At 35.6% G+C, this 21,778-nt stretch overlaps 8 protein-coding genes across 17 annotated transcripts in view; 5 read left to right on the top strand and 3 right to left on the bottom strand.

Annotated features, from left to right (window-relative positions):
- Positions 1,526-4,639, top strand: LOC104782143 (cytokinin riboside 5'-monophosphate phosphoribohydrolase LOG3). The gene is made up of 7 exons (XM_010506996.1): positions 1,526-1,781; positions 2,127-2,224; positions 2,419-2,449; positions 2,966-3,065; positions 3,926-3,996; positions 4,083-4,226; positions 4,337-4,639. Exons 1-7 carry the CDS (start codon positions 1,659-1,661, stop codon positions 4,415-4,417), a joined length of 648 nt encoding a protein of 215 aa, XP_010505298.1. The 5' UTR covers positions 1,526-1,658; the 3' UTR covers positions 4,418-4,639.
- On the top strand, positions 5,640-6,781 carry LOC104782142 (CASP-like protein 5A1). The gene is made up of 3 exons (XM_010506995.2): positions 5,640-5,984; positions 6,208-6,340; positions 6,455-6,781. Exons 1-3 carry the CDS (start codon positions 5,764-5,766, stop codon positions 6,641-6,643), a joined length of 543 nt encoding a protein of 180 aa, XP_010505297.1. The 5' UTR covers positions 5,640-5,763; the 3' UTR covers positions 6,644-6,781.
- Positions 7,643-9,735, bottom strand: LOC104782140. The gene is made up of 5 exons (XM_010506993.2): positions 9,432-9,735; positions 9,143-9,177; positions 8,417-8,496; positions 8,071-8,127; positions 7,643-7,990 (listed from the first exon to the last, which is right to left on the bottom strand). The coding sequence occupies exons 1-5, from the start codon at positions 9,560-9,562 to the stop codon at positions 7,898-7,900; spliced, it is 396 nt and encodes a 131-aa protein (XP_010505295.1). The 5' UTR covers positions 9,563-9,735; the 3' UTR covers positions 7,643-7,897.
- LOC104782141 (60S ribosomal protein L12-2-like) lies at positions 9,827-10,580 on the top strand. The gene has a single exon (XM_010506994.2). The coding sequence runs from the start codon at positions 9,917-9,919 to the stop codon at positions 10,415-10,417; it is 501 nt and encodes a 166-aa protein (XP_010505296.1). The 5' UTR covers positions 9,827-9,916; the 3' UTR covers positions 10,418-10,580.
- On the bottom strand, positions 10,759-12,215 carry LOC104782139 (aquaporin PIP2-2-like). The gene is made up of 4 exons (XM_010506992.2): positions 11,813-12,215; positions 11,406-11,701; positions 11,172-11,312; positions 10,759-11,072 (listed from the first exon to the last, which is right to left on the bottom strand). The coding sequence occupies exons 1-4, from the start codon at positions 12,111-12,113 to the stop codon at positions 10,953-10,955; spliced, it is 858 nt and encodes a 285-aa protein (XP_010505294.1). The 5' UTR covers positions 12,114-12,215; the 3' UTR covers positions 10,759-10,952.
- On the top strand, positions 15,089-16,525 carry LOC104782138 (aquaporin PIP2-2). The gene is made up of 4 exons (XM_010506991.2): positions 15,089-15,458; positions 15,569-15,864; positions 15,953-16,093; positions 16,184-16,525. The coding sequence occupies exons 1-4, from the start codon at positions 15,158-15,160 to the stop codon at positions 16,301-16,303; spliced, it is 858 nt and encodes a 285-aa protein (XP_010505293.1). The 5' UTR covers positions 15,089-15,157; the 3' UTR covers positions 16,304-16,525.
- LOC104782137 (dystrophia myotonica WD repeat-containing protein-like) lies at positions 17,118-21,133 on the bottom strand. The gene is made up of 11 exons (XM_010506990.1): positions 20,656-21,133; positions 20,099-20,416; positions 19,904-20,012; positions 19,721-19,814; positions 19,378-19,465; positions 19,200-19,283; positions 19,013-19,109; positions 18,831-18,918; positions 18,596-18,701; positions 18,423-18,515; positions 17,118-17,926 (listed from the first exon to the last, which is right to left on the bottom strand). Exons 1-11 carry the CDS (start codon positions 20,842-20,844, stop codon positions 17,552-17,554), a joined length of 1,641 nt encoding a protein of 546 aa, XP_010505292.1. The 5' UTR covers positions 20,845-21,133; the 3' UTR covers positions 17,118-17,551.
- LOC104782136 (E3 ubiquitin-protein ligase RNF6-like) overlaps positions 21,419-21,778 on the top strand; it is a 7,155-nt gene continuing 6,795 nt past the window's right edge. For 5 of the 10 annotated variants that reach the window (XM_010506985.2, XM_010506986.2, XM_010506984.2 and 2 more), the window contains exon 1: positions 21,419-21,694. The gene's annotated coding sequence lies outside the window, so the exon portion shown is untranslated. Of the gene's footprint in view, positions 21,700-21,778 lie in introns of all 10 variants that reach the window. The other 5 variants (XM_010506978.2, XM_010506982.2, XM_010506980.2 and 2 more) reach the window with 1 other exon arrangement.

The raw sequence follows: 21,778 nt of genomic DNA, 5'->3' as shown, positions 1-21,778 counted from the left end.
TATTTTTAGAAAGAACTTAAATCTGAGTGATGGTGAAATTGATGAGCATGTGATGTGATCGATAAATAGTGTACCAGTACCACAATATCGTGCTCTCATTGTAAATGTATATATATAAATATTACGGTTTACAAACGAACAAACGATATAACATAAACATTTTTATTCTTATCATTTAAATTTGATGAAAAGGTAAGTTGGTGTATATATCAAAGCAATTGTAAACAATTAGATATAAGATCTTATACTCACACACACCCTATAATGAATCTTCACCACGCATAGGGTCTTATATCTAGCCAGTTTAGGAAAACATTCCTATATTACATTGCTGTTATGCTGTAATCATTCATGAAGTACTCGTATAATAAAACTTGTTTATGATCTAGATGTATAAAATCTTACACGCAATATTGTACCGTTTCTTGGAACATTAAATCGTAATAGTGTACACGCGAATGTTTATCCCACCCGATGACCACATCAAAATTAAGCCTCAACGTTCAAATTAGAAGTAAAATATTGACTAATAAGGACTTCATTTCACACAGTCTCCATGAGCCTCTATGTACTTTGCTGGCTACTGTTCTTCGATAATGTACTAATACCGAGAGTGATCAGCATGCCTCTTCTAGTTTTCATCAAGCCTACTCGAATCAAGCTTATGTGTCATAACTACTTTAAATCAAAAGATTACATAATGACATATATTTTTCTCTCTTCTTCAAAAATAGTGGGGATTCGTGACTCCGTCTCCGACTATGTAAGATGTGTATCGTGAGTTCAAGTGTTTCCTGTCACTGTCAGCTCTAAAGACATGAAGTTGCCTAGCCATAACCCATAAGGTCCATAACCAAAGTTTTTTCTTCCAACCACAACGAAGGTTTATGGTAGTAGCCATAATATTGTTATACGTTTATTTTGTTGAAACATAACAATAACTAAGAGGAGAGAGTTAACACAAGGAAGAATTTGGTCACGCGTGCCAAAGATGAGCGGTTGGGGAAAGACGCGCGTGCTTTTCATCTCTCACGTGTGAATAAGACAAATCAATTTCTTTTTTTCTTCAGTTAATATAAACAAAAGAAGATTTAAGGAATGCGAAAGGAAAAACAAAAAAAAATACCATAACTCAGTTACATAATTTTTTTTGATTACATTAATTATTATATTTTCTGATTTTCTAAAAAATACCAAATTTTTTTCGTATCTGAATATATTTAACAATATTTCATAACTCAGTTACAGATTTTTTTCATAAGGTAGGATAATTTATAAGTGGTTTTAGTATTTTTCCAAAAAAAAATATATTATTATTTTCCCAATTTTAGGAAAAAAAATTGTATTGCTAAACTTTACTAATCGTTAGTTTTTTTTTGGCTTAATAAGTGTCGTACTTTTGAAAATGCCAAATAAAAAGTAATGTAATTTATTAAAATATAAATTAATCGATGACGCATGACGAGAAGACGCACTATATAACTAACAACCATCCTTGAGCCAAAGCATTAGTGGTGAAGATAAACTACAACAAACAACAACAAAAAACAAAAAAGAGTTCTCAGATATCAATTAGGTTTGTTTGATTCTTGTGCTCAAAGAAACCTTTAAACTTCTCTTTTCGACCAAAGTTTAGATTTTCTTAAATTAAGTTAGAAATGGAGATCAAAGCTGAAACGATACAAAAGTCAAAGTTCAGAAGAATCTGTGTCTTCTGTGGAAGCAGCCAAGGCAAGAAGAGTAGTTACCAAGATGCTGCTGTTGATCTCGGCAACGAACTGGTAATACATATATAACTTTCTTTTACGTACTTATGTTTTTGATTTTCGCTAGTGGGTTTTGAAATAAGATGATGATGTGCTTTTTAATTTAGCTTCATTATGGACTACAAAACTGTAGATTTTGAAGGTTTTTGTTCAACATGTTCACAAGATGTGTAACTTTTTGCAAATGCAGAGCATTTTTGCTTGCTTCTTCGAAACGTGCCAAGTGATAGAACCTTAGATTATACGAGTTTCTGTTTTGTTAAAGGGGTTTGAATCTATGCTTCATGTAGAACTCAGACTATTTTTTTCTACTACCAAATCTAAGCTTCATGTGTAACTCTGTTTTTTTTTGTTCTGCAGGTTTCAAGGAATATTGATCTAGTCTATGGAGGTGGGAGCATCGGATTGATGGGTTTGGTTTCACAAGCTGTTCATGATGGTGGTCGTCATGTTATTGGGTAAACTTTTTTTTATAGTCAAATCAGTTTTTAGTTAAATCTGTTTCTTTCTTTCTTTAATCTCTTCTCTTAACAACTTTGTGAATCTTTTTCACACAAAAGAAAACAGTCTTTTGAGTTTCTGATGGAACACAATTTGTCTTAATAACTTTCTAACAAACCTCTGCTTTTGTCATCTTGTTGTCACTCTACAGAATCATTCCCAAGACCCTCATGCCTAGAGAGGTAAACAAATTTAAAGGTTTTTAATTGTTTATTAATTTTCATCTATAAGTTATCCATATCACCATTCAAACCCCATTTAATCTTCAGTCTTTGCTTCAGTTTTACTCTTCTCTCTATTTATTACCCTTTTTCTTAAGTCTAATGATTATGAGTAGTTTCTCTTTTCTGCCTCCTCTTCTTTCCCTTTTATTCAATTAGGTACCCTAAACTAAAAATATCTTCTTTGTCTGTATTATTTTATTTAGAAAATAAAAAAGGGATATGAAAAGAAAATGATAAAAAAGAGGTAAACTAGATTAGGGTTCTGTAAAAAAAAAAAAGAGATATATAGTATGTAAGAGATTCAAAAATGTAAACAGCCAATATTTTACGATTACTTGCATTGCCATGATTGCTTTTGCCTGTAGAAGAGTCCAAACCTGCTTTTTCCCTTTAACTACTTTTAATTATTACTTCCTTTTATTATATTTTTTTTTGAAAAAAAATATAATTGGTGGATGTGCTCTTTGTTTACAGTTGACTGGTGAAACAGTAGGAGAAGTAAGAGCAGTTGCAGATATGCACCAAAGGAAAGCTGAGATGGCTAAGCACTCTGATGCTTTTATTGCCTTACCAGGTTTTTGTTTTTAAACCCCCTCCACCCAAATTCTCATCATTTTATTTTGCTTTGCTTTTTTTTAATAATATAAACCTCAAATTTGCTTTTCTTTCAAACCAAGTAATGATGTTATCTAAGGAAAAAATTGGTCAAAACTCTAGTGACACATGAGCCTCAAGAACACCAGTTTTAGGCCCTCCAAAAGTAAAATTTATGGGAAATAAAATGCTTAAAAGAGGAATAATTGTTCATGAAAAGAAAAAAGAAGTTTGACTGATTTTGCCAAAGAGAGAAGAGAACAACAAATTGGTAAAACTAAAAAACATGTTAATTGTCTTGGTCAAGCTGCAGTGTGAAAGTTACACTGAAAAGTTTTCTTCTTTTTTTTGTTGGTATGGAAATTTTTTAAAATAATTAAAAGTTTCTACAGTCTAAGATAAAGGGCCTTGACCCATCAACATCTGGCACTTAAAATTAGACTCTTTATTTTTTTTCTCTCTTTACTCTGTTTATTGCTCTGCTTTTAACTTAGGAGTACTATCCATAGAGCTTGTATAGTCTTACTGTGACCAAAGTTTTCTTCTTACCTATTTCAAGGTAAGAGACAAAACCTGAAACAGTCCCATAAATAGCATATTTTTGCCCACACTGAATCTGAAATCATTATGGAAAGTCAAATTCTTTCAAAGATCTTGCTTTTGCAATCATATTCTTACCAATGTACTACAAAACTTGTAACAGAGAGGAGAGAAGACTCTATTATTTTGGTTTGTCTTGTACATGTGTTGAATTGACCATATCAAATTAAATAATTAATGTTTTGTATTTTTTTTCTTTAACCAAACCAATATACTAAAAGTTTTGCATGAACATTGTAGGTGGTTATGGAACACTTGAAGAGTTGCTTGAAGTCATAACTTGGGCTCAGCTTGGTATCCATGACAAGCCGGTAAAATAAAGAAATAAATAAACCCTCTCAGATTTTTATAAACGAGGTTTGAGATATTCAAGATTAATAGCAATTTTTTTCTGCAGGTGGGTTTGCTCAATGTTGATGGATACTACAACTCTCTGCTCTCATTCATTGACAAAGCCGTCGAAGAAGGATTCATTAGCCCGACTGCTCGTGAGATCATCGTCTCTGCACCTACTGCTAAAGAGCTGGTGAAAATGCTAGAGGTAATTATTAAAGAAAACTGAAGATATATATATATATATATATATATATATTGATCATTGTAATTTTCTGAATATCTTCATAATCTCATAAAGTGTTTGTTGTTTTGTAGGAGTATGCACCTTGCCATGAAAGTGTTGCAACTAAGCTTTGTTGGGAGATGGAACGGATTGGCTACTCTTCTGAAGAGTGATTAAGATCAAGTTTATCTATATTTAAAAAAAAATCGACTTGAATATTTTCATATATATAGATATGAAAATTGTCGGAGAGTTTCACGATTTTAATCTTACTATAAAAGGAAGGAATAGGTTATGATTAGTTTCCACTACGGAGGAAGTTCTTATTTTATGTAAATTATTATTAGTAAGTCTTTTTAACTCCAAGCCAAATGTTTTTTTCTTTTTCTTTTTAAATTCTGTAAGTGCTCAAACTCTTTCCTTTGTAACCAAAACAATTCACACTTTCGTGTCGTCTCATACATTATCTATCTCCTCACAGGATATCAATACCGACAAACATATACTATTATGTATAGTCAATACTCAATGCCAGAGATTGTCTCTTTACCAAAAAAAAACAACAGAAAAAACAAACGAAAACAACAAAAAAAATCTAGAAAAGCTTTATCTAAAAGGAAATCTAAAATTGTTGTCATAGAAAAAGAGAAAAAAAAAAAAGGAAATCTAAAAAAGCAACCATCTTTTCTTTATAATTCAGATTGCATGATAAAATATTTTCATTTTAATTTTACTATATTTGGAATGTTTAAAAAAACTTTGAGTGTGTGTGTTTTTTGGGTAGCCAATGCAATACTAATTCAAATATAAACTTTAATACTCAGAAAAATTTAAAACGTTTATTTATAGAGATATAGTGGCTTTTAATAAACCATAAAACCAATATATAAGTATGTTTGTACTTAAGTAAAAAATTGTGTCCGTTTTAGTTAAATAAGGCTATGCTTAGTAAAATGATTAAAAGAACATGTTATCGAACAAAATACAACAAATCTGCATCAGAAATAACCTACGCACAACCGAGTGTTTTTTTTTGATAAAATTAGTTAACGTGAGATCATAGATCATGTCTCAAAATTTTAAATAAAATTATGGATAACTTTACCTATAAAGAGTCAAACATTTACCTAATTTATGAAAAAATGTAAAATTAGACGTCAACATCTTTCAAATAGACGTTAAAAAGATTAATCAATCAAAACCGACACTAATACTATGTTTTTATTCTTGTTAAAAGTTAATAATTTTTAAAACAATCAACAACGTCGGTTACTGTGTTTAATGGATTTTAAATTTAACACTAAAAGTAGTAAAAGTTGTATATATTTGTCAAATATTTAAAATTTTTAAATATAAAGTTTAAGAGCAATAATAGCAATTTTTTGTGGTGAATTTGATTAAAAAAAAAAAAAACACATCACATTTTGTTGTTTTCTTATATATTGGCCAAGTCGCAAACGTCATTTTCAGGTTGCAGTTGCTTGGTGGGAACTGTTCAAAGCTCGCCTTTAGCTGCTTTATGATGAACGTAAGCCGGCCGGCGATTCACCCGGTGGATGTTCTTCCGATGGCTCCAACTACCGGAGCGATCGATAGACCACCAGTGAGGATGAAAGATGTGCAGGGCATGCCCGGAACCACCGGCGGTCTCATCCTCCGTCTCTCTCAATTCATCCCTGCTCTCATCTCCGTCTCCGTCATGGTCACCACCTCCGACTTCCGCTCCGCCACCGCCTTCTGGTAATCCAAAACTGACTCTCGAACCTAGGATTTTAGTGAATTCGATGATTTTAAGATTCTGTAAACTTTTAGGGTCCTTGGAATCAAATTTGTTTGATGTTGGCTTGGAATTAGGGTTTTGATATGAAATTAGACTTGTTGGTTTTGAGAATTTTGGAATTAGTTTGAGCAAGTTTGGTTTTTAGACAATATGAATCTGACAATCTCTTATGATATGTGACAGTTGCTTGGTTCTTGCGGTTAGCTTGCAAAGCCTGTGGAGCTTGTCTCTTTTTATTGTTGATGCTTATGCTCTTCTGGTGAGGAGAAGCCTTCGAAACCACTATGCTGTTCAATGTTTTACAATCGGAGATGGAGTAAAAGACCTATACAAAAATCAATCTCTTGTTTGATGTTTTAATTAGTTTACTAAGAGGTATTGCCAGTGACTGTTTTTTTTTTTTTTTTTGCCATCTCTCGTTTGTTTGCAGGTCACATCAACCCTTACGTTTGCAGCTGCATCTGCTTCTGCTGGCATAACTGTACTCATCAACGATCTTGGACAATGTAACGTGAATCACTGTACAAGGTTCGAGACCGCCACAGCAATGGCCTTCATCAGCTGGTTTGCTGTGTCTCCTTCCTTTATTCTCAACTTCTGGTCCTTAGCCACCCACTAAAATATAGCACACAGGATAAGTTCAGAGAAATCCATCTTCCTAGTATAATGTAAATAAAGGGTGGAGTATAATGTTTTGAAACAGATATTTTTACATTGGAAAATTATAGTAGTTGGTCTTATCGGTTGAGCAAAGTTATGACATTTTTTCCATGAGTCATCTAGTTTATATCAACAAGATAGTGATCTATGTGGAATCTTGAGGCAATATGAGTTAGGAGGAGAAGGAGAGTGAGTGGTTGGGTTTGGCTGTTTTAGGTGAATAGATGATGTTGAAACGTAACTTATTTGTAGATTCCAACTTCCAAGTTAGATAAGGATGATGCATAATGATATGGAGTGGTATGATTTGCTAATTTTGTGTGTGTTTTCGTATTGAGTTGAGAGGAAGTGTAGCAACTTAAACTTCTCCATAGTGTCAGGAGTCCGACGTTGAGTAACCAACAGGAAAGTTAGATATATGATGAAATCAATCAGGTTTCAGTAACGCAAATCGTCTTGTTTTATAGTTTTCATTTCATTTCCAAAAAGTAAAGAATTGATGGGTGTGATGGAATGGAGTTTGACCAATTCGTTTAACGAAAATAATATAAAACGGTATTTTAAAATGATACGTAATGAAATCAATATTTTCATTTGATGGTTACTATGAATCTACGAATGACAATACTTGACTAGAATTTTCACCTCTGACCATGTTTTGCTAGCGTGACAGACCCACTAGTCTCTTGTGAATCATATAAATTAATGTAAAGACCGGTTCAATGAAGGAAACAGAAAGATTTGTGATGCAATCCATCCGCAATAAAACGACCACAAGGAGAAATCAGTCAAAGAAATCTAAAAGCTTTTATGATACTCAACTATGGTATAGTTTCTGGTTTCCGTTATAACAAAACACCTTTAAATCAAACCGTTATATCTGTGCTCTCACGGGGAAGAACACAACACAGGCGAGGCTAAACTCAATGATGTACAAGTGCAAACCTTCTTCAAAAACTAAAAGTGCAGCTCTTCGCCTATCTAGTTAGTATTCATTAACATGAGGATCAAAATAAACATTTGGAGTTACAACATGAATTCAGTGAAAGGACCTGAGAGCTAAATTTCAAAAGTTGATTTATCAATACAAGGTTATAAGGTTGGTGTTGTTGTATAGTACTGCTGCTTTGGAAAACTATTCCAGGAAAGAGCCTATGAAACGTCTATGACAATCCAGTATTTTTCTTACCAGTGGCTTATCATGAAGATTATTCTAACGGGGTGCCTGTCGTGAGCGACACTTTAACCGGGAAGCTTCAAGCTCTTGTTTTAATGTCTCTATCTGAATGAGCAATGCCGCATTATCCTACACAAGAGACAGTGAACTAATAAGCCATGAACATTCAACGTAAGACAATACTAAAAGAACTGAGTGGGGAATGTCACCTTTTGTAATGACTCCAGCTTTTGATTACCGTTTCCATTCCCAGATGACTCTTTGATCTGTAGGAAAACAAGAGAACGCTCAAAATCAATAGAAAACTACCCTCGGAGACTTAGAGGTAGTGCTATGCGCTGATGATTCTTGATTAACGGTTTTTAAACATATAAATGCACAAACGGCGAAAGCAATCTACGTAGAGAAGACACAGCTGTACATTCCCACAGCAGATGCAATTATTGAGAATTACAAGGCAACCACATCCACTAGTGACAGTCTTGTTCAGTGTCACAACAAATACATTCGGAAAAAAAAAGAAACATTTCTACAAGGAGGAGCTTAGAAAAATACCATGGCGAGCTCTGTTGTACATTTAGAAGCTTTCTCAGCTTCCTTATCAAACATTCTCCTCCTCCAGTCTGCAGATTCATCTAGGCCTGCGCATTCGGTTAACCATTCGGTTTTGGTTCGGTTGTATTCAGTTTCGGTTATTTTGGATATAGTAATACAGTAACCATTTGGATATTTTTGAAATTTTGGTTCGGTTCGGTTCGGTTTCTTTCGGTTCGGTTTCGGTTTGGTTATTTAAATAAATAACCATAACTCACATAAATTATATTAACATTAACCAAATAAACTAAATATAACCAAAACTAACCGAATATAACCAAAATTAACCAAATATACAATAACAAAAATACAAAAAAGGGAAAAATATGGATTCAATTTTACAAAATAGTATTTAACTTTGTAAATTCAAAATAATAACATTTACATATATTGATTATTTAAAATATTTAATTGTTTTGAATCTAGAAATAATTTATATTTTAAGTTTATTTTATAGTTTTGCATAGTATTAAGTATATAATATTTGATATCTTCTAAGTTTTCGGATATTTCGGTTAACCATTTAATTGTCGGTTCGGTTCGGTTCGGTTTCGGTTAGTTTGGATATAGATTTTTACTAACCATTCGGGTATTTGAAGAATTTCGGTTCGGTTCGGTTTGGTTTTTTTCGGTTCGGTTTCGGTCGGTTATTTGGTTATCGGTTATTTTGCCCAGCCCTAGATTCATCCATTGCTTCTCTATTAGCCAAATCAAACTGTTTCCTACACCAATTGTAAAAAATCTCAAATCATACACATTTTACTTGAATGATTCTAACACTAACCATAAAATCCCTAATTCCATAAAACGAAGCTGAGATAGATAACGAAAAGTCTCTATTCAAATAAAAGTTGGAAAAATCCAAAGCTACTGAAATTAAAGACCCATCCAGAAAAACCAATACTTCAAATCAACACTACACGAAACACACAGACCTTGCAATGATTTAAACTGAATCAATCGTTTTTTCACAAACCTTAAGCGTTCAGTGTCATCTGAAGACAGAGTATAATCGATAGTCCAAAGCCTCAAGTAAACAGCGATACCAAGAAGAAGAGGAAGAACCAAACCCACCAGTATCGTCTTCCTCTCAGATCCTCCCGCCATTCTAGAACATCCACGACGACCTTGCCCCCAAAACCAAGAAGCCTCTCTTCTCTCTGACTCTCCCAGCAAAAGAGTCAACGATTTGCTTTTTCAGTGAAAGGTTCAATCAAACTAAACCGAACATAACCGGATTAGTGAAAGCTTCCTTAGATTATAAAAAGCAAGCCCAATAGAGGCCCGAATGCGAATAAGGCTAAAATCGTAAATTCCTTTTTTCCGTGAACCCTAATTTTTAACCTCCTTCAAAAACCTTAGGATCGTCATCTCGAAGCGCCTCCTCGTTTCGGGACTCGGATCGTAAAAAGAAACCCTAGGAAAAAAACCCGAGAAAGCCAAAAAAAAAAACACCGAACCATGCCGCCGAAGTTGGATCCGAGTCAGATCGTTGACGTATACGTCCGCGTAACCGGAGGAGAAGTCGGAGCAGCGAGTTCTCTAGCTCCCAAAATCGGTCCACTAGGTCTCGCACCAAAGAAGATCGGAGAAGACATCGCCAAAGAAACCGCCAAAGAATGGAAAGGACTACGTGTAACAGTCAAGCTAACTGTGCAGAACCGTCAGGCTAAGGTCACAGTGGTTCCATCGGCAGCTGCACTCGTCATCAAGGCGTTGAAAGAGCCGGAGAGAGATAGGAAGAAGGTGAAGAACATTAAGCATAACGGGAACATATCGTTTGAAGATGTGATTGAGATCGCGAGGATCATGAGGCCTAGATCTATTGCTAAAGAGCTGAGTGGTACAGTGAGAGAGATCTTGGGGACTTGTGTGTCTGTTGGGTGTACTGTGGATGGTAAAGATCCGAAGGACATTCAACAGGAGATTCAAGAAGGTGAAGTTGAAGTTCCTGAGAATTGAAGATGGTTAATGGTTCGTTTGTTTCTTTTTTACTTCTTCTGCTCCTTCTTCCATTTGAGCTTTTATGTTTTAGAGAACAACAACGACGACTCAACTCAGTTTTGGATTGTTATTGCAACTTTTTTTTTTTTTTTTTATCTATCCAGTCCCAATCTTTATGCTATTTTCCAGTTTTATACGAAATGCGTTAGGGATGAGTATGAACTTAGCTTTTGTTAGTTAAGAGTAGAGAAATGTTTTAGGATTAGAAATGAGAAAGAACAATGGCAATGCTTGTGTGTTCGTCTCTCTTAAATTGGGATTCAATATACACATTGTTTAGAGTAGATGGAGATAATGGATAAGTGAAGTAGTGGTCTTTCTCAATGCACAAAAACTCAATGATGAAAACATTTTTCACTCGATTGATTAAAGGAATCACACGCAAATAGAAGTAGAAAACAGGAAGAAGTAAAGATACAAGTGGAAATGAGGGCATATTGTAAAAAAAAAACCATGAGCCCGATTTCTACATTGTTGTTGTTTGTGGCTAAGTTCAAACGTTGGCTGCACTTCTGAAGGAACCGAGGGACTTGGAACCTGATGCCCTTAGAACGAATTGGTGGTAGAATGCAGCAATCGCAGCCCCAATGAATGGTCCTACCCAGAATATCCACTGTAATTTACATAGACCAGAAAGAAACAAACAACATTTCATTATTTTTCCGTCAAACCAATAGAAACATAATTTGATTAAGATAGGAGTTGAACATACGTGGTCATCCCATGGCTTGCTCTCGTTAAAGATTACGGCAGCTCCGAAACTCCTGGCCGGGTTAATGCCTGTTCCGGTGATGGGAATAGTTGCCAAATGTACCATAAACACCGCAAACCCAATCGGAAGTGGCGCCAATACCTTTTTTTCAAGAAGTAACTCAAAAGTATTAATTAACCATATCATGTTAAAGTTTACTAGTACTTGATAGTATATGAAGAGATTAATACTAACGGGAACGTGTGAGTCTCTAGCGTTTCGTTTGGGATCAGTAGCGGAGAATACTGTGTATACAAGGACGAATGTTCCAATGATCTCTGCTGCGAGTCCAGTGCCTGTGCTGTAGCCGTCGGCTAGAGAGTTAGCTCCTCCACCGTAACGAACGTAGTAAGCGCTTTGAAACGCCTTCACAAACCCAACTCCACAAATAGCACCCAAACACTGAGCCACCATGTAAAGCACCGCTCTAATCAGCGACACCTTCCGGGCCAAGAACAATCCGAACGTCACCGCCGGGTTAATGTGACCACCTTCATAAACGTTATGGGGTCAATATCAAATAAACAAGAACGCAAAAGGATACGTTTATAAATGTCATCATTTTAAAAATAACTGAACCGGTCCAGTTTGATATATGATACCTGAGATACCGGCGGTGCAGTAAACAAGAATGAAGATCATGCCACCAAAAGCCCAAGCGATGCCTAGGATTCCGACACCTCCGCAGTCAACTCCACCGGCGGTTGTGTCTGACTGAATCTTGTAACCGATGACAGTCAAAACGGTGACGTACAAGAAGAGGAGAGTAGCTACGAACTCAGCGATGACGGCTCTGTATAAAGACCACTTGGTAAGCTCATCCGCGTCGAAAAACGGAGTAGGCGGCGGATCTTCGTAGTCCCTTGCCTGATATCCCTCGGCTCCTTCGACGCCTTTAGCCATAATAAGTTAATGGATGATGCTTCTAGAGTTTCTTAGCTAAGAGAAGTGTTTTGATTGTTGTTGTTTGTTGTTGGACTTGTGGTTGTGAGAGATGAAGTGCAAAGGCTCTTTATATAGAGAGTGTGAGCTCTTCTTGATTTGTGATACTGTTTATGTGACACTTTTGATTTGATGTTACAACAACAATAATGTTTTTTTTTTCTTTTTTAAAGACAATAATGTTTTGTTTTTGTAACGATTACATATGTTTGTGAATATATAAGTACAGGAAAAAAAAAAATTAGATGCAAAGAGGAATCATTTTCTTTTCTTTTTCTTTTATTTACACTAATTTTTATATTCTTTCTAGATTTCTTTTAACTACATAGTAAGTTAGTAGTGTCATATTTCTTGAATTAATATGGTAGTAATCTTATTTAATCATCAAATTCACGTCAAGTAAGTTGTAAACCAATCTGAGTGGGATGTAAGTAAACTTTGAAGTAAAAACTATATTTAGTTATTTTACATTTACATGAAAACATTAAACGAAGAAATACTATTACTATTTCCAAATAACTCAATTATTGCTATTTGCTACTGACTTACTGGAGATATCAACATCCCAAATTCACGTCACTAAATTTTGTTAGGCATCACCCCAAAAATTTGACCGTTGACAAACAACCAAAAAACCAATAAAACGTGAGCAAACTATACAAGTGAACAGATATAAACAATGATAAATCAGAAATACATTTATGTTTACATACATACATTACCTTATCTACAAGCTTTTACCCACATGCATATGTACTTTTAAAAAAGCTTTTGGCAAATATTGAGATTATATCATTTTGTAAAGTATTTGTCACGATCGTGTAAAAAAACTCGTGTGTTTCCTGCCGTTTCGAGCACATGCTGGATCATTCTTGCATCTTTTCCATGATAGTTAGGTAGAAGAACATCAAATTAAAGCGAATCATATTTTGTTATAGAGAAATGAAATTATATTTTTGAGTCATTTTATATGAGTGATCTTAAAGAACCACGAAAAGGTTTATTCAGTGTATAAATTTATCAGAATTCAGAGTAAATTAGCACATTTTTTCCATAAAGAATATTATACGTAACCATTTATTTTACAAACGAAAGCGACAAATACAAATATTAAGCTGAGGTTGGAACTCTAATTATGATTAGAGTCTAATCCAATGAGAGCAGAGGAATATTGCTAAAACGATAAGGATATTGTGATGTGGCAAAACATTGGCCACGAACACAACACTACACACCACATTCCTTTTGTCTGTATGTATACACTTTTGTTTTTCTAATTTAGTTTAATTTTGTATACATAATAGTGAGTGGGATACATACGTAAGAAAATTGCTTTTGGAATTTGCACAACGTGGCGTTAGAGGAGTGGTTGGGTGGAGAACCGACGGCTGTACTGAGTTGGACTTAGTCTGTATGGACGGTGCCGATCCAATTGTCGGAGCTATCTCTATTGGGGCGGTTTCTCTGCGGTCTAGTGGACCCGAGTTTCATCATATTTTCGACCTATTTAGTGGAAACAGAACCCGTGAAGTGACGCCGTTTCTTTTATCCTGTCCATGTGATAGTTATGTTAGAAATATAATGGTAAGGTACTGCTGAAAATACTTTTATTCTTTCTTTTTTTCTTCCATCTTATTATAGATCTTATAGGTAACACCGAGTCTATGAGTTAAATAAATTGATTAAGCGGTTACCAATCACAAACAAGAAAAATAAATAGTAGTGGCCTAGTGTAGTAATTAACAATTTCATTTTGATGTAATACTTACTTTTTACAATTAGTAAATACATGAAATCTAGTTTTCATAAATATAGTTTATGTAATACTCTTCACTATTTATAAAGAGTATGATAGTTTATTTAGTCCCGTAAATCTTTTATTTTGATGTTAGTGTTACTATTCAAAAACATGAGGTCCTTGAAGAGAGTTTGTATACGAGGTTTAAAGTAGCAATTAAAAAGATGGTGGAATCGACATAATTAGATTTTTTTTCCAACCATTGATAAATCTAGCTATCTGAAAATTTTCAACATGTATATATATATAACGTTATCGCATATTATAGCCGAATGTTCTTTAAAAAAAACTAATTTCAAGTATGCCCAAATAGATAAGATTCATACAATTATATTTTTTAATGTGTAAAAAGAGTGACAGTCTATATTATTCTAGGGAGAGGACAAGGCTCATGACATATGGACAAGAGAAAGAAAATATAGAAGCATATAGTATGTTAGGGTCGGTCCAAATGAAAACTACGTTTAGGTATGGGGCGGCGAGGCTAAGTTAATTTAACCATAATACTCCATTATCTACCATAATAATTTTAGAATTAAAAAGGTCGCTCTTCTTATTGATAGCTCCACAATCATTCTTTTTAAAATAATCCATTTCTCAAAATATGTTCAGCTTTTAGTTTAAAGAATTGCAAAGTTAATTAATTGAAACCACAAATAAATGTGAGTTCTAATTTCCTCACAAAGACAGTAACTATATTAACCATGATCAGTTGGTTTTTACTGTAATAACTACATGGATATGAAAATTTTGCTTTTAAAAAAAACTAATAGTGGAGCAAGAATATATTACGCCAATATCAATTTCTATTAATAATGAAGCAATGATTAGATTGGTTTAGATTATATATATATATATATATATATATATATATTATCATCACAGCTAGCTATGTAATTAATTAGTGAAAAGCAAAACGTCCACAAAAAAATAATCATAATCGTCGCAGACAATTCTATATTCATTTTCATCGAAACGGATAATAAGAACAACCATAAAGCTACCAAAAGTAATTCATTATTGTAATCTTATCAAAATAATAATACGTAATACGAATTATTCACCATGGACAAGCAAAATTAATAAGAGCACACACTAGCTAGGAACTAAACTCTCTAGTCTCTATATAAACAACCTTCCTTTCATCTCTTCACAATCACATAACAAAAACCACAAGACACACTTTTCATAACAAAAAAGTAAAGAAATGGCGAAAGACGTGGAAGGACCTGAGGGATTTCAATCTAGGGACTACGAAGATCCGCCGCCAACTCCGTTTTTCGACGCCGAGGAGCTTACCAAGTGGTCTTTGTACAGAGCCGTCATAGCCGAGTTCGTAGCTACTCTCCTCTTCTTGTACGTCACTGTTTTGACTGTCATCGGCTACAAGATTCAGTCCGACACAACCGCTGGTGGAGTTGACTGTGGAGGTGTCGGAATCCTCGGCATCGCATGGGCTTTTGGTGGCATGATCTTCATTCTTGTCTACTGCACCGCCGGTATCTCAGGTATCATTTATCAAACCGGACCGGTTCACTTATTTTAAAATTGTGACATTTTTAAACGTATCCTTTTGGTTTCTTGTATATTTGATATTAACCTCAAAACGTTTTTGAAGGTGGTCACATTAACCCGGCGGTAACTTTCGGATTGTTCTTGGCCCGGAAGGTATCGTTGATTAGGGCGGTTCTTTACATGGTGGCTCAGTGTTTGGGTGCTATTTGTGGAGTTGGGTTCGTCAAGGCCTTTCAAAGCTCTTACTACGTTCGTTACGGTGGAGGAGCTAACTCTCTAGCCGACGGCTACAACACAGGAACCGGACTCGCCGCGGAAATCATCGGAACATTCGTCCTCGTCTACACAGTGTTCTCCGCAACTGATCCCAAACGAAACGCTAGAGACTCCCACGTTCCCGTTAGTATTAATCTCTTCATATAATCAATTAGTAAAAATTTAACATGATATGGTTACTTAATACTTTGTGTTACTTTTGCAAAAAAAGGTATTGGCACCACTTCCAATTGGATTTGCGGTGTTCATGGTACATTTGGCCACTATTCCCATCACCGGAACAGGGATTAACCCGGCCAGGAGTTTTGGAGCCGCTGTAATCTTTAACGAAAGCAAGCCATGGGATGACCACGTATGTTCCTACTCCTATGATCTATTCAAATTATGTTTCTATTGGTTTTATGGAAATAACAATATATTTTGTTGGGCTATATAATTACAGTGGATATTCTGGGTGGGGCCATTCATTGGAGCTGCGATTGCTGCGTTCTACCACCAATTCGTCCTAAGGGCATCAGGTTCCAAGTCCCTCGGATCCTTCAGAAGTGCGGCCAACGTTTGATTTTAGCCACAAAAACAACAATCATGATAACAACAATTATAAAATGGTTGTGTTATTATGTATGTACAAAAAAATTGGCAACTTTGCTTTTCAAAAATATGCCCTGTTTTTCTTCTTGTTTATTATCTGTTTAAAATTGTGGTGTAATGCTTTGATATGTGCCAATGCCAATGTTTGTGAACTCGGGAAAACAATTAATGAAAACCAAATTGTTTTGCCTCTTTTCTTGCTTCATGTCAATATTTTTAATTTTAGTGATGAAATGTGTCACACATACTAAAAATTCCAGATGTTTACCTAAAAGCTTATTTACATTATAGGTTCTTAACATTTACACCAAAAAAATAAGAAACATTAGTAGTTAGTTGGTTTTTAAAAGTAGTGTTCAGCTTTTCTTCAAAAAAAGTACAAGAAACATATGTTCCTCTTTCTAAAAGGCGCACACTCGCCAGCTCATTCTGAACTCTTTAGTTGTGTTTTCTGTTCGGCACTTTGTTGTCGACTTGTCGCCCTCGCCTAGTTATATTAGCAAACTCTAAACCACAAGTCAATTGGTAAAATCGTCGTCTCAAATTCAAAATTAGTCTACATCATAAATTAAATTTGTGGTTAACACTTTTTGTTTAAGTTGACATTCCCATTCACTATTATAAGCAGCTATACTTTTGTAATAGTAAATTGAGCATATATAGCTTGTTGGTTCAAATAATTTGCGTCACTTAACATAAAATATAGAAAAGGTCATTTTCACAAATAACAATATCAAAGAGAGCCTGATGAACAAATTACAGCAAAAAAGTAAAAATCCTATAGATGGGCACAAGTTTGGAAAGATTACACATTAATAAACAATCCAGTGTAGATTATCCAAAAATCCAAATGTACCTCAAGAATCAAGATAAAAAAAACATTGTTTAGAAAAACTAGAAACAATTATAGGAAAATTTTAAAAATCACTGCAGTGCAGTAAAAACACTTAGCGTCTTCTTCCGAAGCACCAATCTTGAATTATTGTTTTTTGGTTAGTATTTGTTGGATATAAGCCCTAAATCCAAAATAAATGTTTTCTTCTAATTACATCCGAAAACTCTCTTTGTCTCTTTAGTAGTCTCCACTCCCCAGCAGTCCCCAGATATGTCTCAGCCTCTCACATACATTAATGGAGTCAGATTCAGACCCAGGAGAGATATTCGCATGGCTTCCTTTCGAAACCAGGACCTGAAACAACATGATCGAATGGTGTCTGATTTAACTAGAACCACCGACCTTGCTGGTCAGCGAGGGTTTGCTTGTGGTTGGATTTGATGTTTCTGTGTTACTGCTGGACTGGTTGTCTGGTCGTGTCCAGATCTTTAAATGGCCTTCTCTACAAGCTGTTATCAATGATTCTTGGGTGAAGATCAAGCCCGAGAGGGGCTCCATGTGAACACGGTGAGCCATGACTGGTGAAAGCTTTGGGACATCGCGCATGCATGGCGCTGGCTGAAGTGTGCCCATTGGTACGATGTTGTCCCAGTGAGCGGACTGACTCCCCGTGCTGTAAGTGGGTGATCCTCCTGGAGGTTTCCGAAGCGGAACTACAATCTCATCCATTTCAAGGTCCCATAGCAGTAACCGTGTGTCCTGTTTGGCACATGTAGGACGAGCCAAGAACAACAGAAGATCAAAGTATAAGTTACAGACACAACATTCACAACAAGTGTGCCAAGGCAATGGAAAAACTCACTTTCTAACAAATTTTACCGAGCAGATTAACGAATCTATGCCCATAATCTAGCAAATTCCAAATGCTATCGCCCCATATGATCAAAAGAATTTTTCCATGAAAACAGTTCATCTCAGTTACCTCACTCTTATCTCTCCTACACTAAGATCATTCTACATTCTTGTATTAAACTAAAATACAAAAGAATCTGAGCAGCAGGTTATTCACATTCCATTTGATGGTCAGAAGTCTATTCCCGTTCTCCAGTAAATATAAAAAGGAGAGGTATTAAGACCATTCAATCGATAGAAAGAGGTCAAGGCAAACTCTCAACAAGGAAGCAAAAAATGTTTAGTTGACATTCACATAAAAGAAAGGAGAGCCTGGAAGAATGGATGTAGCATAACTAAATACCTGACCAACTGAACCAAACCGATACATGACATTCTCGCCAGAACCGTCTGAATTTGGTGACGACCAATGAGAATCAAAAGCCACTCCACTTACCTGTGAGAAAGCAGATAACATTAGTCAAGTAGTGTTGTGTTACATACAAAATTCACTATACTCCAATTTGAAAACCATACCCACGAATTGTGTCCCTCACCCCACGCTACAACCTTTCGATCTTCCATACTCCAGACTTGAACCAAGTCATCTTCACCTCCAGTCAAAAGGTACTTTCCATCCATACTGTCAGGCCGATTACAATGTTAGCATACAACAACAATTCCATGGTAAAAGCAGCTTGAGTGAACGAAAATTCAGTTCCTTCAAATGCATTAGGGAAAAATGATTAGTCAAAGGATTAGATCCAGTCACCTCCAAGCACAACACAGTAGAGCACCATAATAACTTTTTACACCACACACTAACTTTTGGGTTGAGAAATCAAAAATTCGAAGATAACCTGTACATGGTCAAAAAAGAAACGAATGGTCAACAGAAAGATATATGTAGAGAAAGAACTGGAGTCGGCGATAAAATCACAAAGAGCATCATACCATCTCTTCCAACAGTTGCCAAGTATGCTCCATCATTTGAAAATGCAATGCAGTTAATAGCACCTTGACCAATATGCCATCTCGCTACTGGATTACTCTGCAGGAATATTTGTGAAAGTGAAAAGATGATTAATATTTTGAAGACAGAAAAAGAAATGAGAAAAGAAACCAATTATAACACTAGTACCTTGCTATATTTTGCTTTGTCAACTGAAAACTGTGTCGGATCTCTTATAGCAGAAAATGAAGATTCAGTTGCACCATCTTTATTCTGGAAGTATAATAATTACTCTGGTCAGAAGTTAGACAAAATTAGGTAAATGAAAAGTCAAATGCAATAATTTTTTTCCGAATTCAGTGCTTGCCTTTTCATACACGTACAAATTTCCATCGGCATGAGCAACAATAAATGATCCATCACTTCCAGGTACCCAAGCAATACTAGTACAGCGACTGTTAATAAGAACAACTTTATCTTATCACATGACACAAATAATATATATACTGTTCCAGAAAGGATATTTCAGCCAGATTTTTGTTAAGTCTAATTTTATCCAAGAAGGGAATCAAGTATAATGTATATAATCTGATTCACTAAACTGAGCGTTACCTAGAGCATATATCCAGTAAAATGACAAAAACAACGATAACTACGTGACCACATGTCAATTCAGTAAAATAAAGAAGTTTACAGGGAAAAAATCTTGCCTGTTATTTACAGAACCATCTTTGTTATAATGCTGAGCATTAACAAGCTTCTTACTGACATCCTGTAACTGCTGTCTTAGTGATACGGTGTAGACTACAAGAATTCACCAAAAGAATAAAGAACAAGACAAATTTTCATCTAGAACATAAGTAAACAAACTTGATCTCAAAGTTGTACATTACCATCCCCAGAATTCAGCCCAATAAGTAGATCATGTCCATCCTTAGCATCTGGATCAAACGCATGACACATAGGGTTCGAATTGCTGATATGAATAGACTTTACAGGATCCTACAACAAAGACATATCTTAACTGAGACCAAAACAAGCACATCAAATCAAATCTTAAGAAAATTAAAGGAGTAGAAGTAAAGTACCTTGTCTTGCGAGTTCAAGTCACTAATAAAAATAGCATCACCGACATTGAAGACAATGTAAGTTCCTTTCCCATCGAAATTTGTATTAGTAGCCGAGGTACCAGAACTAGAGGCAGCGAATGAGGCACCGATTCTCGAACTTGCACCCACGTTTTTGGTCCCTCCATTACCTCCAACAAAACTAAGGGCACGGTTACCATTCCCACCACCTAGTAACCTTGCCGTTGCTGACCGGAAACCGCTACTAGCAGTGACATTTGACGAAGTACCAGTTGGGGTGGATGGAGCAGGTTTGTCCTTAAGGTGAGCAAAAGTAACCTGACACCCAAAAATTTCCCAAATCCATCCTCAGAAATTAAAAAAGATGCAAAATGATATGTACATTTGATACTCCTACACAAAACCCCTTGAGAGGTATACAATTTCACAGTGATCAATTTCCCAAATTTTGCAAACCACATCACAATCACAATCGGATTAGATTAAACTTCAATTCATAGATTAAACACACACACACACACAAACACAAACACAAAACGAATCAAAGCATATATAACCTGAGTGACGGTTTTGCCATGAGTGTAGTGAAGAAGCCCAGAGGGATGCGTCTTCTCGTAGTGGAGCTTGTACTTGCCTTCAGGGGTCTTGAAATAGGTCTTGATTCCGGGAGACTGAGGAGGATTCGCCGCCGCCGAAGCTGACGAAGAAGAAGGCCCGGAGATCATCCCATTCGAAGTGTTCATCATCTTCGCTCTTCCTCTTACTTACTTACTAGTAGCATCTGATCACATCCATTAGCTAGGGTTTTTTTTTCTTCTTCTTCTCCCACTCTACACAAAAAAATCAACTAAATCCCCTTCTTAATTATATCCGTCTTCGATACAAAAAAAAATTGCTCTCAAACTCTGTTCGCCGGATAATCAAAACGGAACTTCAAATTCTGGATTCTCCAATGGCTGGCTGATTTTAACTCAATGAAGAAGAAGAATACAATGTTGTTGTTGTTGGTCCTCTCCTCTCCTCTCCTCTTCTAACTTTGTGTGTATATATTCCGATTCGCTTCTTTTATTTGCTTTCTTAATCATCAATCAAATCCGACTATTCATGGATAAATTAAAAGTCATCTCAATCAACGGTCCAGATCCCGTGGGTGTAATTCAACGGCTAGAGATCTTTGGATGGATCTCTGGGTTTCTCCGAACCCTTTACAGTTGAGGCCCATACACAGTCCAAAATATAGGCCCATTAATTTCCTACTTCAGCTTCGACCGGTAGGCGGTGAAGGTGGTCACTGGTCAGAGGAGGATTAATTGTCCCAGCAAACGTAGTCAACCGCTTTAATTTGATTTTTTTCTTTCTAATAAACCGATCCTCTTCATCGGCTTTATTAGTTAAGTACGTAGTACCATCACCGAAAAAATAAAAAGGAAAAGCAAATTTTTTTTTCTCAGAAAAACATATACAATTTCTCTCTCTAAACCCTTTCTTTTTCCTGAAAAAGTTGCGTCATTAATACGAAATTCATACCGTCTCTTTTGCTATTCTCCTCCGATCGGTAAATCATTTCTCATCGCCGGGGGGAACGTAAACGTTGTGGTAAGGTTTGTAAATTGTTGTCCCTTTCTCCCGATCCTTGTTGTTTCAACCTTTTGAGGTGATGATGATTGCAATTTTTTTTAT

This window comes from Camelina sativa, chromosome 4 (assembly GCF_000633955.1).
Source record: "Camelina sativa cultivar DH55 chromosome 4, Cs, whole genome shotgun sequence".
NCBI lineage: Eukaryota > Viridiplantae > Streptophyta > Magnoliopsida > Brassicales > Brassicaceae > Camelina > Camelina sativa.
Note: the sequence above shows the minus strand (reverse complement) of the source record. Positions and strands in the feature narration are given on the sequence as shown.